This window comes from Podarcis cretensis, assembly GCF_951804945.1.
Source record: "Podarcis cretensis genome assembly, chromosome: Z".
Classification (NCBI taxonomy): Eukaryota; Metazoa; Chordata; class Lepidosauria; order Squamata; family Lacertidae; genus Podarcis; species Podarcis cretensis.
The window spans coordinates 42,599,572-42,611,739 of NC_137184.1; the positions used below are offsets into that span (position 1 = coordinate 42,599,572).

General features: G+C 47.3%; 1 protein-coding gene and 1 long non-coding RNA gene across 3 annotated transcripts in view; one reads left to right on the forward strand and one right to left on the reverse strand.

Moving 5' to 3' along the window:
- Nucleotides 1-12,168, reverse strand: part of LOC307208339 — a 51,887-nt gene that overhangs the window by 24,011 nt on the left and 15,708 nt on the right. The gene's annotated exons all lie outside the window — the stretch shown is intronic.
- LOC307207999 (uncharacterized protein) lies at nucleotides 4,417-9,318 on the forward strand. Of its 2 annotated transcripts, XM_079962289.1 has the most exons (12): nucleotides 4,417-4,445; nucleotides 6,528-6,607; nucleotides 6,724-6,755; nucleotides 6,906-7,022; nucleotides 7,163-7,242; nucleotides 7,364-7,472; nucleotides 7,572-7,655; nucleotides 7,893-7,997; nucleotides 8,277-8,328; nucleotides 8,431-8,520; nucleotides 8,600-8,682; nucleotides 9,221-9,317. In XM_079962289.1, the coding sequence occupies exons 1-8, from the start codon at nucleotides 4,435-4,437 to the stop codon at nucleotides 7,932-7,934; spliced, it is 555 nt and encodes a 184-aa protein (XP_079818415.1). In that variant the 5' UTR covers nucleotides 4,417-4,434; the 3' UTR covers nucleotides 7,935-7,997; nucleotides 8,277-8,328; nucleotides 8,431-8,520; nucleotides 8,600-8,682; nucleotides 9,221-9,317. The 2 variants fall into 2 exon arrangements, with proteins under 2 accessions (XP_079818415.1, XP_079818414.1); XM_079962288.1 differs by lacking the exon at nucleotides 4,417-4,445 and having other exon boundaries at nucleotides 5,249-6,607; nucleotides 9,221-9,318.

The window sequence follows — 12,168 nt, forward strand, 5'->3', positions numbered from 1 at the left end:
ACCCCAAACTCACCATCAATTCACACATCATAGCCAGGGGCATAGCCTGCACCACAAAAATCATGAGTTGCACTACAAAAATCACAAAATGCCCTTAGCAGCACTGTTAATGTCACCACTGGAACATTATTATCAGAGCCGAGAGGAGAATGTACGACTATATATTGTACCAAGATATGGTTCATCTTCAAGAACAGACCAAATACATGCTGAAGTATTAAAGAGGAGAAAAAATATGAAACTGCTTACATACTGTCAACTAATATCCAGATTCAAGAAAGACTGTATGGCAAACAGTTAAATCAGTGAAAAGACAGAATTTGAGTCCATCATAATGTAGCACCCTGCTTGTGGTTAACGCTTAGCTGGAATGAAATATTCAACGCAGCAATAGAGAAATTAAAATAATAATTTATTTGTCAGACAAATAAATATGAGGCACAGTGGTATATGGTTACCAAGCTCTGGCCTGCCTGCTGCCATTCTGGCCAGCACTTATATTTCCTTAATCCAGCCCCCTTGCTCCTCCTGTGGCTGCCTCTGTCCAATCAGCCTATTGGCTGTTTGCTAGAACCAATCACAAAAGATACACCCATTTCCTTCTGTCCTTTTATGGGAATCAAAAAGCTATATATTCTTCTATCTATAAATGACAAATAAGTAATATATCTTACATGTGTCTCAACAAGGAACCTTAATTACCAGCTCACCTCTTGCCCTCCTTGCCCTATTGCCCTCCAAAACAAATGGTTTAATCTCAAATTTTTATCTTAAACAGATGTCAAGGATCATCATTGAAAGATCTCCTTCCTTTGGAGGTCTCTAAACAAAAGCTTGACAAATGCTCTAATGATGTTTCCTGCTTAGCAAGGGGGGGTGGGCTGGTGGCTGATGGCCCCTGTGATCTCTTCCAACTATATGAAATAAGAATCTAGCATAAGGATTTAACATTTCTTAGCTTCTAATTCCTTTGCATAATTACATTTAAGCCAATATATTTAATACATAACATAAATAACCTTTTAAAAGGAAAAGAAATCTTAAAAGGATCTCAGTTTAAGAAAGAAACAACTTTAGAAAAAGACTTCCCAAAATATTCTCTTCTCCAGCCAAGCCAGTTGCCTTTTTCACTGCTCTTGACCTTTCAACCTTAGGAAAATATGGCTCAAGTTTAATGGGAGGCACATGGTTTTATTTTACTATTTACCCACTCTTAATTATGTTTATCTCTTTTTTTATCTTCTGTAATATGTAGGGTCAGTGTCCTCGCTCTCAGCCTGTAATTCCCTTTTTACGACTTTGAGAATTGTTTTCTGCTATAAATCAGGGGGCCCCCTTGTCTAGGAGGAAAAACATTTTGCCAAGGTTCTTAGGCAGCTGCTCTTCTGCCTGGCATGAACATTTGAAAATCTTTAAGCTCATTTTAAGATACAGGCCCTGATCAAGCCTTAATAAAAATGCAGGCCTATGATTAGATGCCTCAATAACAGAGATCTACCTTTTGGGTAAAATTTATAAACTATTACTCAAATATGACATCGAGCCCAAACAAGCAAAACATTATATGACAAAATGGATGCAAAAATGTTAAGAACAGTTTACAGTGGAACAATGAGAACAATTATGAATAAAGGAATAAAATTCACTGCAAGTTAAGCCCTAAAACAAAACTGGTACAGTGAAACCTCGGGTTGTGGACATAATCCGTGATGAAGGCATGTCCGCAACCCACAGCGTTCACATCCTGAAGCGTTGCGTATGCGCAGGCACCGGCACAATTTGGCGCTTCTGTGCATGCGCGAGCGGCAAAACCTGGAAGTACTTCTGGGTTTCCTGCAGTCTGCAACCCGAAAACACGTAACCCGAAGTGGCCGTAACATGAGGTATGACTGTACAAAAATATTATTTCAATGGTATATAACTTTGAAAGATATACAGAAGATGAATAATGAAATGAATGGACATTGCTGGAAATGTCATAGACCTCAAGGAACCTTCTTTCATTTATGGTGAATCTGTGAAAAGACCAAAAAGTTTTGGAGGAAAGTTCATTTTGAAATGAAAAAATGTAAACCCCCCCCCCAAAAATTCACATTGGACCCCAAAACTATGCCGTTGGGAATGACTCCTTCAGCTACTGTATTGTGAAATCGTCAGTGGAACTATTTAGTTATATGACCACAGCAGTCAGAGTGGTGTTGGCTAACGTATGGAAATCTGACATATGTCCTGGAATAGATGCATGGAAAGAGAAAGTATCAGAATATGCAGTAATGGCAAAACTTGCGATAGACTCATAGCAGAACATAAAAAAACTTGGAATCTTTATAATTTGTATACAACTTAACAGAACTGTAGCAAAATGAACATCTGTATGGATTTGTATAACAGACCTTAGGTTACAAAAATATTTCCTGTTTAAAAATAGAAGCTTTGTGTGTATGTAATAAAGAAAGAAAGATATAGTAGAAGAAATCTTGTCTGTCTGATCTAGAAATGAAATCATATTTTAAAATAATTTTTGCTTTAGATTTTTATAATCATATATGGTATTTCTCCAGTAGAAAACTACCTAGAATTGGAAATAATATTTAGTACACTAACCTTTGTTTAACTCTTGATAAATGTCAGCTTGCTGAGTTATTTTGTACCATTGTGATTCAATGTTATATTTGCCAGCAGGCAGACCCAGCAAGAGATTTGGGGAAGTTGCTACCGTTCTTCACTGTGATCAGATTACACACTGAGTACTCATCTCCTGTTTACTGTGCAGGCAAGTCAGCCAGGCCGTAGCATGAGTACCTGCCAGCAATCTCATCCTAGGTCACCTCCTATGCAGTATCAGGCAGGTGAAGTCACTAACATCCATGAAAAACTATACCTAAGGTGAATTCTGGGACTCCAGAATCCACAGATACCTGCACAGTCTCTAGCTCAGGTGTGGGGAACCTCTGGCCTTCCAGATGTTGCTGAACTCCTGCTTGCTGGAGTTGACAGGAGTTGCAGTCTAGCAAGAGGTGGGGTGGCCAAAGGTTCCCCACACCTCACCAAAGGATTCTGCATATGCTCAGGAGCACATTTGCCCTGTGGTCTTTGAAATGCTACATCCCCCTTGGAGGTCAATGATTTCTGTGCATACTCCAGGACACTCAGCCAAGGGGCCAGGATTTTGATCAGCCCAAAGGTAGCTGCTGCACTCTTTAGACACAACGTCTGCTGAAATTGCGGATAAATTTGCACTGGCTTCCTCGCCCTTTGAGACTATCTGAGGTGGGGACTGGAACAGGCCTGCCTCTTTGAGGACTTGTTAATTGATTTTAGCACTCCTTTGGAATAAAGCAGGTATGTGCTCTTTGCGACTGGGCATATTTCCAAATGTGAATTCTGCAAAAAAACAACAGACTGTGAAGCATTCATGTGCCCATGGCTCTGGAATTCATGTGCTCCCATGCCAGAGAGGCTTTATGAGCGAATTTGATGGTTCCTTTCCCCACCTAGGCCGGACAGGTCCCCAACGTGCCTGCCTTTAATGTTATGGCTCACCATTAAACTTGCATGCACTAGGCAATGTGCCACCCACATGGAAAGAGCAGGCTGCATTTACCCTTTTCTCTCCTGATTTGAGTTCCACCTGGAAATTATGTGGCAGAAGTTACAAATGCTTGCAAATCCATGCCCTGCTTAATTCACAGAGTGCAGAAGGGTAGTGATATTATTAAGCCCCCCACAGCAAACGTAGAAAAAGAGAGCCACCAAGCACCTTAGAAACAAATGGATTTATCGTGGCCGAGCCAGTCGTAGGGCTAGAGAGTTTGGGATTAGAGCATTCTGCAGGCGGAACAGCAGGTGCCTCCGAGTTCTGACAGAGGAGCATCACCACTCAGGAGGGGCCAGGTGCGGCCAGGTCCTGGGGGGGGGGGTTGCCACGGTGACAAGGACCCGCCCTCCTTTGTGACATCTCTTGCTTCTCCTTTAAAAGCCACTGGCTTGCAGGCGGCCATTGTGGGTTAGTGAAGAGAGGTTAGAGGAGAGAGGTGGTGGTGGCAGTTGGTGGTGGCAGTTGGTGGAGAGTAAGAGGAGGATCAGTGATTTGTTCTTTTTCCGTTTTCTTATTTTGATTTTGATTTCATTTATTACTTTTATTTGATTTATTTGATTTATTTTGATTTTCTTTTAACACTTTTATTTATTTTATTTTATTTTTTTCTTCTTTGTTTTAATATTTTTGTTTTTGGTTTTTTGTGCACACCTGTGCATATTCTGTATACATTTTTATTTTTTAGGTAGAGGAATAGTTAGGGTTAAGTGTAGGGTTAGGGTGGGGGTTAGGTATAGACTTAGGGCAGGGGTTGGGGTTGGGGTCAGATTTAGGCTTGGGTGGGCATTTTAGATAGTTACTTTAGATAGGAGGGGGGGGGTCTTTTCGTTGTCAACATGGGCAGACTGTAAGTAGCATCCCTTTCTCTTCATCTCTGGGGGGGGGGTGTCACAAACTGGGAGGTTTTTCTGGCAGACACCTGAGTATCAGGTTTGTCCCTGTCCCTCCCTTGACCTCCACCTTACACCCATTAAGTAAAACAAAGAAAAATATATGCATGGTCCTGTTTCCCAGCCAAGTTGAGTACCCCCTATTGTCCTGGCCAAGTCCCCAATCCATGTAGGTTGGATCCACTCTTGTCCTTGAGATGGCTACCTGTCTGGCACTCAGAGACCAGGAGGGCAGTGATGATCATCCCGGCAGAAGGGTTGCTGTGTACGTGGTCTCATGCTTCAGGGATGATGGCTGCCCCTAGCCATGTCCCAAGTGCCTTCTCTGGTAACCATCTTCCTTCTGAACAGAACAGCATTGGAACGGTGTCAATCCGATGTTGGATTGCTTTTATATGAATATTTGAAGGTTTTCCCGCTGCAAGAGTAGGCGAGTGCTACGACCAGATTTCTTCTTCTTCTTCTTCTTCTTCTTCTTCTTCTTCTTCTTCTTCTTCTTCTTCTTCTTCTATCACTCGTAGCAGAGTAAGATTGACTTCCATGAACAGCGGGTTTTAACCGTGAGTCCATAAGTGATTGTGGAGGCCAATTCTGGATCCACACATCCTTCCACAGTGGGGACATAGTTTCCTGGGCGGGAGTTGATCACAGTGAGGGTTTGCCAAGCGTGCTTTCCTCTTAGCTCATTTCTCCCTTGCATCCTGAGTTCAAGTGTCTTCAAAGCCCATGACACCTTTGGTAAAGGCTGTTCTATTATTGGAGCACTCACAGGCCAGTGTTTCTCAGCCACTGGACATGACCAGTCCAATGAAGTTGGTGTTGAAGAATCATTGCTTCCACACTGGTGATCTTTGCTTCTTCCAGGACACTGGTATTAGTTCGCCTGCCTTCCCAAGTGGTGTGTCACATTTTTCGGAGACACCATTAATGGAATCTTTCAAGGAGTTGGAGATGGCGTTTATAAGTGATCCATGTTTCACAAGCATACAGCTGGGTTGGTAGTGCAAGAGCCTAGACTGAAACTTAAAAGACTAGTTTCAATGGACCAAGAATGGTTTTCATGGCTGGTTCTGACTTTCCCCTTTTCCCAGTGGGAATTCCTACTTGTAGAGCAGAGGCCATGGCTGGTTGGCAGCTGCAGTGCCTGTGTGCTTTGTTCTGTTGTTGTTGTTGTTGTTTAGTCGTTTAGTCATGTCCGACTCTTCGTGACCCCATGGACCAGAGCACGCCAGGCACTCCAGTCTTCCACTGGCTCCCGCAGTTTGGTCCAACTCATGTTGGTAGCAACGAGAACACTGTACAACCATCTGGTCCTCTGTCATCCCCTTCTCCTTGTGCCCTCAGTGCTTTGTTCTAGAGGGTGCTGTTTCGTGGTGCTCACTGGTTGCTATTGGACAGTTCTTTGGATAGTCTGAGCAGATTGGTTGAGTGCCTTGTGAGCGAAAGGCTCGGCCTTCATTAGGGCAAATGTTCTACCCTTATTTATGGGAGCCTTTGGAATAGAAAAAGGAAAGGACTGTGTCAGGATGTGTTTTGTGCGGACATTTGTAGTGAAGGTGTTGATTTGGGGTACAATCGGAGGGGGGTATGGTGCCTGCTGGAGGGGGAAACCCCCCGCCACCCTTTCCAAAAAATCTGGTAAAAATGTTAAGAATGACCAAATTTCATTTGCTTCATGAAATTTATATACTGCTTGACTGCATGAATGAGTGGGCCAGGCTCTCTGGGTCCTGGCATGGCCATAGCTCTTGAACCCAGAGCACTTGGGACCTCCTTTCTCTCTCTGCCAGCCCTTCATGCTCTGGGCTGCCTCTTTCAGGCTCTGATGATGCCCCTTCAGGTCACTGAACTGCAGGGAGATGGAAGGAATTGGTCATGATGGGCCGGCAAGGATCGATTAGGCTCCACATATGTATTTCTGTTCTGCCAATTCGGCAGTGGTTCACTGTTTTCTCCAGACTCCCCTCCTCACACACAAACACCCCCCAAGAATTGGGGCTGCTGGCGTCTGAGTTGCTCTCTCTGCTCTTCTCTTCTAGGATCAGGTGCTTAAGGCGCCTCTTCAGGCGTTGCCACAGGGTGGCCCGCCAGCAAGACCCAGAGCAGCCAGTGGCACCAGGTGAGCCAGTGGCCCTCCTTTTTTGGCTGGAGGAGGGCAGGAATGGGCATGGGGGGCAACTAGTCCAAGGATGCAAAAGAGGACTCACACCTGTTCCCATGTCCTTCTGTTTGCAGTTCTGCTGCGGTTCTGCATCCCAGCCCCAGGGGTGAGTATTGGAGGAAACAAGAGCAGGGACTGGATCCCTCAGACCTGCCCCCCCGCTGCCCCCCGGGCTCTTTGCCCCCCACTCTGCACTCTCAGATGCGGAGAAGCCCTCCCCTCACGAGGAACTGACAGCCTGACTTTTGCATTTCAGCTGCTGGAAGATGAACAGGTCTACCTCCTGGGGGTCATCCAGAGCTGCCAGGCAGCTGAGCTCAGGGGGCTCCGATCCCTGAAGTGCTCCAAGCAGGAGACGGCCCAAGCCATTCTGGTGAGTGATGGGGGGGGAGGGGTTGTGCATCTGTGGAGAGGAGGACCCTGCTGGCTTAGGGCATGGGGTTGCCATTTCCCTGGAAAGCCAAGCCTGGTGTTTGGGGTCGGAGCTGATTTTCCTCCTCTGTTCTTTTCCAGGACATCTTGGGGCCCTTGGAGCACTTCAGGGATTGGCCCCTGACCCTGGCCCTTGCCTTGGAGGCCCTCCTCCAGCTAAGGTGAGTGGGGTCTTTGGCGTGGATGGGGTTGTGGGTGGGGGGCAGAACTCCAGGGGGAAAGAGCAGGCGGGAGGGAGACAGGGCAAGGGAGATTCTAACCCTCTCCCTTTCATCTCTGCAGCACCATGAGGCCCAAATTCAGCTGCAATATGATCAGTGCCATCCTGCACAGGACGTTGGAGGCCATGCTGAAAGAGGCCGCCGAGGAGGAGGAGGAGGAGAAGAGAGAAGTATGTCCTTTGTTTTGACTTCCCTTCACGGCTCTTCTTCTTCGTCACACCCTTGCAGAATCCAACCCAGCATTCAAACTTTCTTCTCTCTTCCCACAGGAACTGAAGAGGCACTTCTGGCTCCCGTTGGGCAGTCTCCTTATGGAAGCCCCCAACCCTGGCACTCTCCTCCACCTTCTCAGTGTAAGTGTCCCGATGGCATCAGGGGTGGTTTTAGGGTTGTCCCCCCCCCCGCCGTCTCTTACCCAATGGACTGCCCCATTTCTGGGGCACAGAGCCTGTTTGGCCCCCAATTTGGTCCAAGACCAAAGCTGGCAAACCCTCATGGTCCAGAAGTGCCAGGGACTCCGTGGTGGGGGCAGTGGGGGCTGCTTTGGCCCAGACTGGCCCCTGACTCTGAGACACTCTTTCCTCGTTCAGGACCTCCGAGGATACGCCCTGGGGGAAAGTGGGGAGGCTTAAGAACTAGCGGCCAGCAGCATTTCCTTGCTGCTGGCCGTTGCCCAGAAATACCCCAACCTCCGAGTAAGTACCTTGCCTTCTGCTATTCATTTCTTTGGTAACTTCCATCCCCAAGTGATATTTAGCTCAGATGATGCGGGGTGTGTCCCTGGGGGCCAGGATGAGGCCAGAGGCTTTTCCTGCCCCCTTTCCTCCTGCTGCCCTTCCACCTCTGCCCAGGAGGCTGCAGGGCCCGGGGAGGTCCTCTGGAACAAAGTATTGGGCCCAAGACAGAGGGAGACCCATCCTTCCTGACTTGGCGCTGCTTCTCCCATCTGACCCCGATTTTTCTTTCCTCTGCAGATGACAGTAGTTCGGCCGGACCTGGCTTGCTTCCGCCTGAAGCCGAAAGAAGGTAATCCCCACACCTTGGAGACTGCGCCCTTTGACTAAAGGCCTGTGGGAAAATCTCATTTTCATTTTCATTCTCTTCTCATTCTCATTCTCTTCCATCCAGAGGACATCATCATTGAAGATTTATAGGTAGTGCGGACCTCGGGCTCCACTGGGCATCAGAAAGAGGCCAACATCCAAATGCACTCGGCAGGTAAGACTTCCTCAAAAGCCCATCTGTAGTGAGAGAAGCAGGCACTCCTGTCATCCTGCTTACCTTTTTTCTCTTGCAGGTGACAGAATGATGCCGGCAAGACCTCCTTCTCCATCTTTTCATGGCGGCAGAAGGGAAGCAGTGGCTGTGGAACCAGATCAGGTCAGGGGAAGCTGCCTTGTGGGGACAGAGGCCGAGGGATGGAGCAATGTCATGGACTGGTTGGGCACAGAGGAATGGTGGGAGGAAGCAGCTGGAGAAACAGGAACAGAAGACGTCTCAGAGCCCAGGGAGTGGAGGGGGGACAAGGAGGAGCAGTCAGAGGGAGAAGAGGCCCGGGAACCAGGGGAGGGGAGCCAATGGGTCTCAAACCTTCGGTGAGTGAGGGACTTTCCCCTGTGTCAGAAGACAGGCTCCGGCAGAAGGAGCCCTACACAGATGCAGAGTGGAGTCCCTAAGATGGTTGGGTGGCATTTTGTAGGCCTCCTTCTGGCAACTCCTGCAGCCAAGCTGGTGCCTTATGCCTTGCTCTTCTTTCCTTTGGACCACCTCAGGGAGGCTGGTGGGCGGGCGGATCTGGGCACAGGGTTGACACCTTTGTTTTGCAAGAGACAGGGCAGGGGACAGAGGGAGATCCGAAAGTTGTTAACTATTTTGCCTCAAAAGATCTCACAGAATCTTGGGTTTTTCAGTTCCTTAGGATATATGATCTACCCCCTGTGTAACCCCACGTGTCAAGAAGAAAAAGAACTGAGAGAGAATGGAATAAAAATAAATATTTTTTAATGGATTTTGAATAAATGCACAATAAATTGTTACTGTTTTGAATTTCATTGTGTTATTGTCTTCCATTGATCTGGATACTTTTGTTGTTGCATTAGCATTTTTTGCTGCTGCATCACTCTCAGGTTGACTCATGTTAAGCTTGTGGTCCACTAAGATCCCTAGATCCTTTTCCTTACCAGCAAACCAGGTGTCCCTCATCTTATATTGGAGCAGCTGGTTCTTCCTGCCAAAGTGCAGAACCTTAGATTGGCTAGAGGTCCTCTTTGCTCACCTTCAGGATGTGACCATGTCGCAGTCAGTGCTGTGGTAGCTCCGTGTGGCATTAACACAGTTCAGTGCAATTGCCTGGTGACAATCCAGTCCAGCTGGTGCCAGTGACCTGAGATATAAGATGTCTTCAGGACACTGAGTGTTTTGCCTTGGTAGAGCACACCATGTTCGTGACGCACAGGCTGTGGTATGAGCACAGTTCAGGTAGCCTTTGTCCGTTCTTGTTCAGGCTCCCGATACCAAGGGGGCCTCTGCGGTTATCCCATCTGTGATGAACTCTTCCAGCAGGAATAGTAATAGTAATAATAATTTTATTATTTATACCCCGCCCATCCGGTTGGGTTACCCCAGCCACTCTGGGCAGCTCCCAGCAGAACACTAAAAACAGAATAAAACTTCAAACAGGGCTGCCTTCAGATGTCTTCTAAAAGTGAGAGAGTTGTTTATTTCTTTGACATCTGCTGGGAGGGCATTCCACAGGGCAGTCGCCACTACGGCGAAGGTGTTTGCAGTCTCCTGACATCCTGGTCTAGTTCCACATTTGTAAGCAGTTGATCTTTTAGCGTGGTAACCTTCACATTTTGGAACTCCCTGCCTACTAACATCAGGGGACTGCTTTCCCTGTACAGTGCTCTTCTTGGTGCCAAGCCTGTTCAGGCATGTAGAATTTCATTCTGGTTTTTAGCTTGATGTTGATGTTGATTTTTTCTTTTTCTTTTTAATGTTTTAAACAGTTGGGAATTTTTTTATGTCTTTTTTTTTTTTGCTCATTGTTTTGTTCTTTGAGGTTTTATTACAGTCAGGAGGTACAATATAGTAATCTTATGAATTACATAAACGAGCTCTCATTGGGCCCTGTCAGCCTAACAACAGCCTGATCCCCTCATCCCCGTTGCAGAATCTGGAACACTGATTACACGACCCTTTTGCAGAGAAAGTAAGTGATCGGTGGGATGATCCCCGCCCCCCACACCCACACTCAGCTGTTGCTGCGCATTGCAACTAAATTTTGCGAAACAACATAAAACCCAACCCTAAACTTTACATGCATTTATTTGTCTTCAAAGAAGAGCGGGTGGCGCTTGAAAATAAAGACCAGAGCAACAGGGGTGCAGCAGAGCCTGGGCGGTACAAATTACAGCCGCCGCCTCAGACATTAACCTCTGCTCCAATACAGCCGAGGAGGCAAAGAGAGAGAGCGCTTAATCACACCGCCCAAGGAGTTTAGGGTGTATCCCCGCGCCCTGGCAGTCGAAGTGTTACACGGCAGAAGAGTCCCGAGCCCATTCCGAAACAGAGACTGGGCAGAACGCATGCGCGCCCAGGGGACTCAGCTGCGACTCCTGGTACTGTGTGCAACTTTTCTCCTGTCTCTTCTCTTTTAGTCGCATGCCGGTTGTGATGTCTAGAGGGGCAGAGCGCTGGAGCGATCCTTCTCTCTCGTTCCTCTCACTGCCTCGTGGTGAGGAGGAGGAGGAGGAAAAAGAAGATGCAGACTTTTGTCTCCCCAGTGGCCAAGGCGATCTTCGTGGCTGTCTTCCTCTTTGCTATCTTACTCATTCTCTGTGTGATCCTCTGGTACATTTGCAGGGACCCAGACCACGGCGTCGTCTGAATCGATGAGGGACGGAGGAACGCCTCGCTTTCTTGCAAGGTAACGACGGACTGCGCGTCTCCTCCACATGGGTAGAAGGGCAATTGGCAAGGTGACAAGCAGGGGCATAGGAGCCGACTCCTAGGGGCCGAGGGGTCTTCAGCCTCCCTTCATAAAATATTTGAACCCCCCCCCCCGTTGATGCTGTGCGTGCACCGTGTCATGTGATCGATTATGTTGGACGGGGCTTAGCCCCCCCATATTTTATTCAAGTTGGCCCCCCTGAGCAGGGGGCAACAAGCTCAAATCTTGGACTCCCACAGAAAGTTTTGCATGGATCTATTAGCATAGGAGCCAACTCCTAGGGGCTGAGGTCCCTTCTGCCCCCCCCCCCATAAAATATATGAGCTCCCCACCCCCAAGTTGATGGGTATTGCCATTCAAATGGTGTGTGTGTGCTGTGGCTTGTGATTGATTATGCAGAGTGGGTCCATCTGGTTCAGCACTGTGTTCATTGACAGGCAGTTTCTCTCCAGGGTTTCAGAAACGAAGTCTACTGGGGACTGAACTCGGGACCTTCTGCATGCAAACATATTACTGCCCTCCCTAATATGTTTGCCGTTTTTAATTGAGCCACCTTCTTTACTAAAGTAACTTTCAGTCCAAACCTCGCTGAAGCTTAAGGGATAGCATAGCAACATGTGCAGTCTTCTTCTTAGAAAGCCTACTTTATCACATCGGATGCATTGCCTATGGGAAATGAATGTCACAATGAATTCCTTAGGCTTTAAAGTGCCACTGATTTTCTTTTCTTTTCTTTGCTTCCGGAAGACAAACAACATAATCATTTTTTTTTTATTCATCTGTGATATCTCTCAGGGAGTGTCTGCATGGGGTTAGGAGTGGTGGTGGCCTTAGAGGACTTGATCCCTCCAGCTCACCTTTGCAAAAGAGTTCACAGACCCTCTTTCAAACTGCATTGCTTCTGTGTCAAGTGG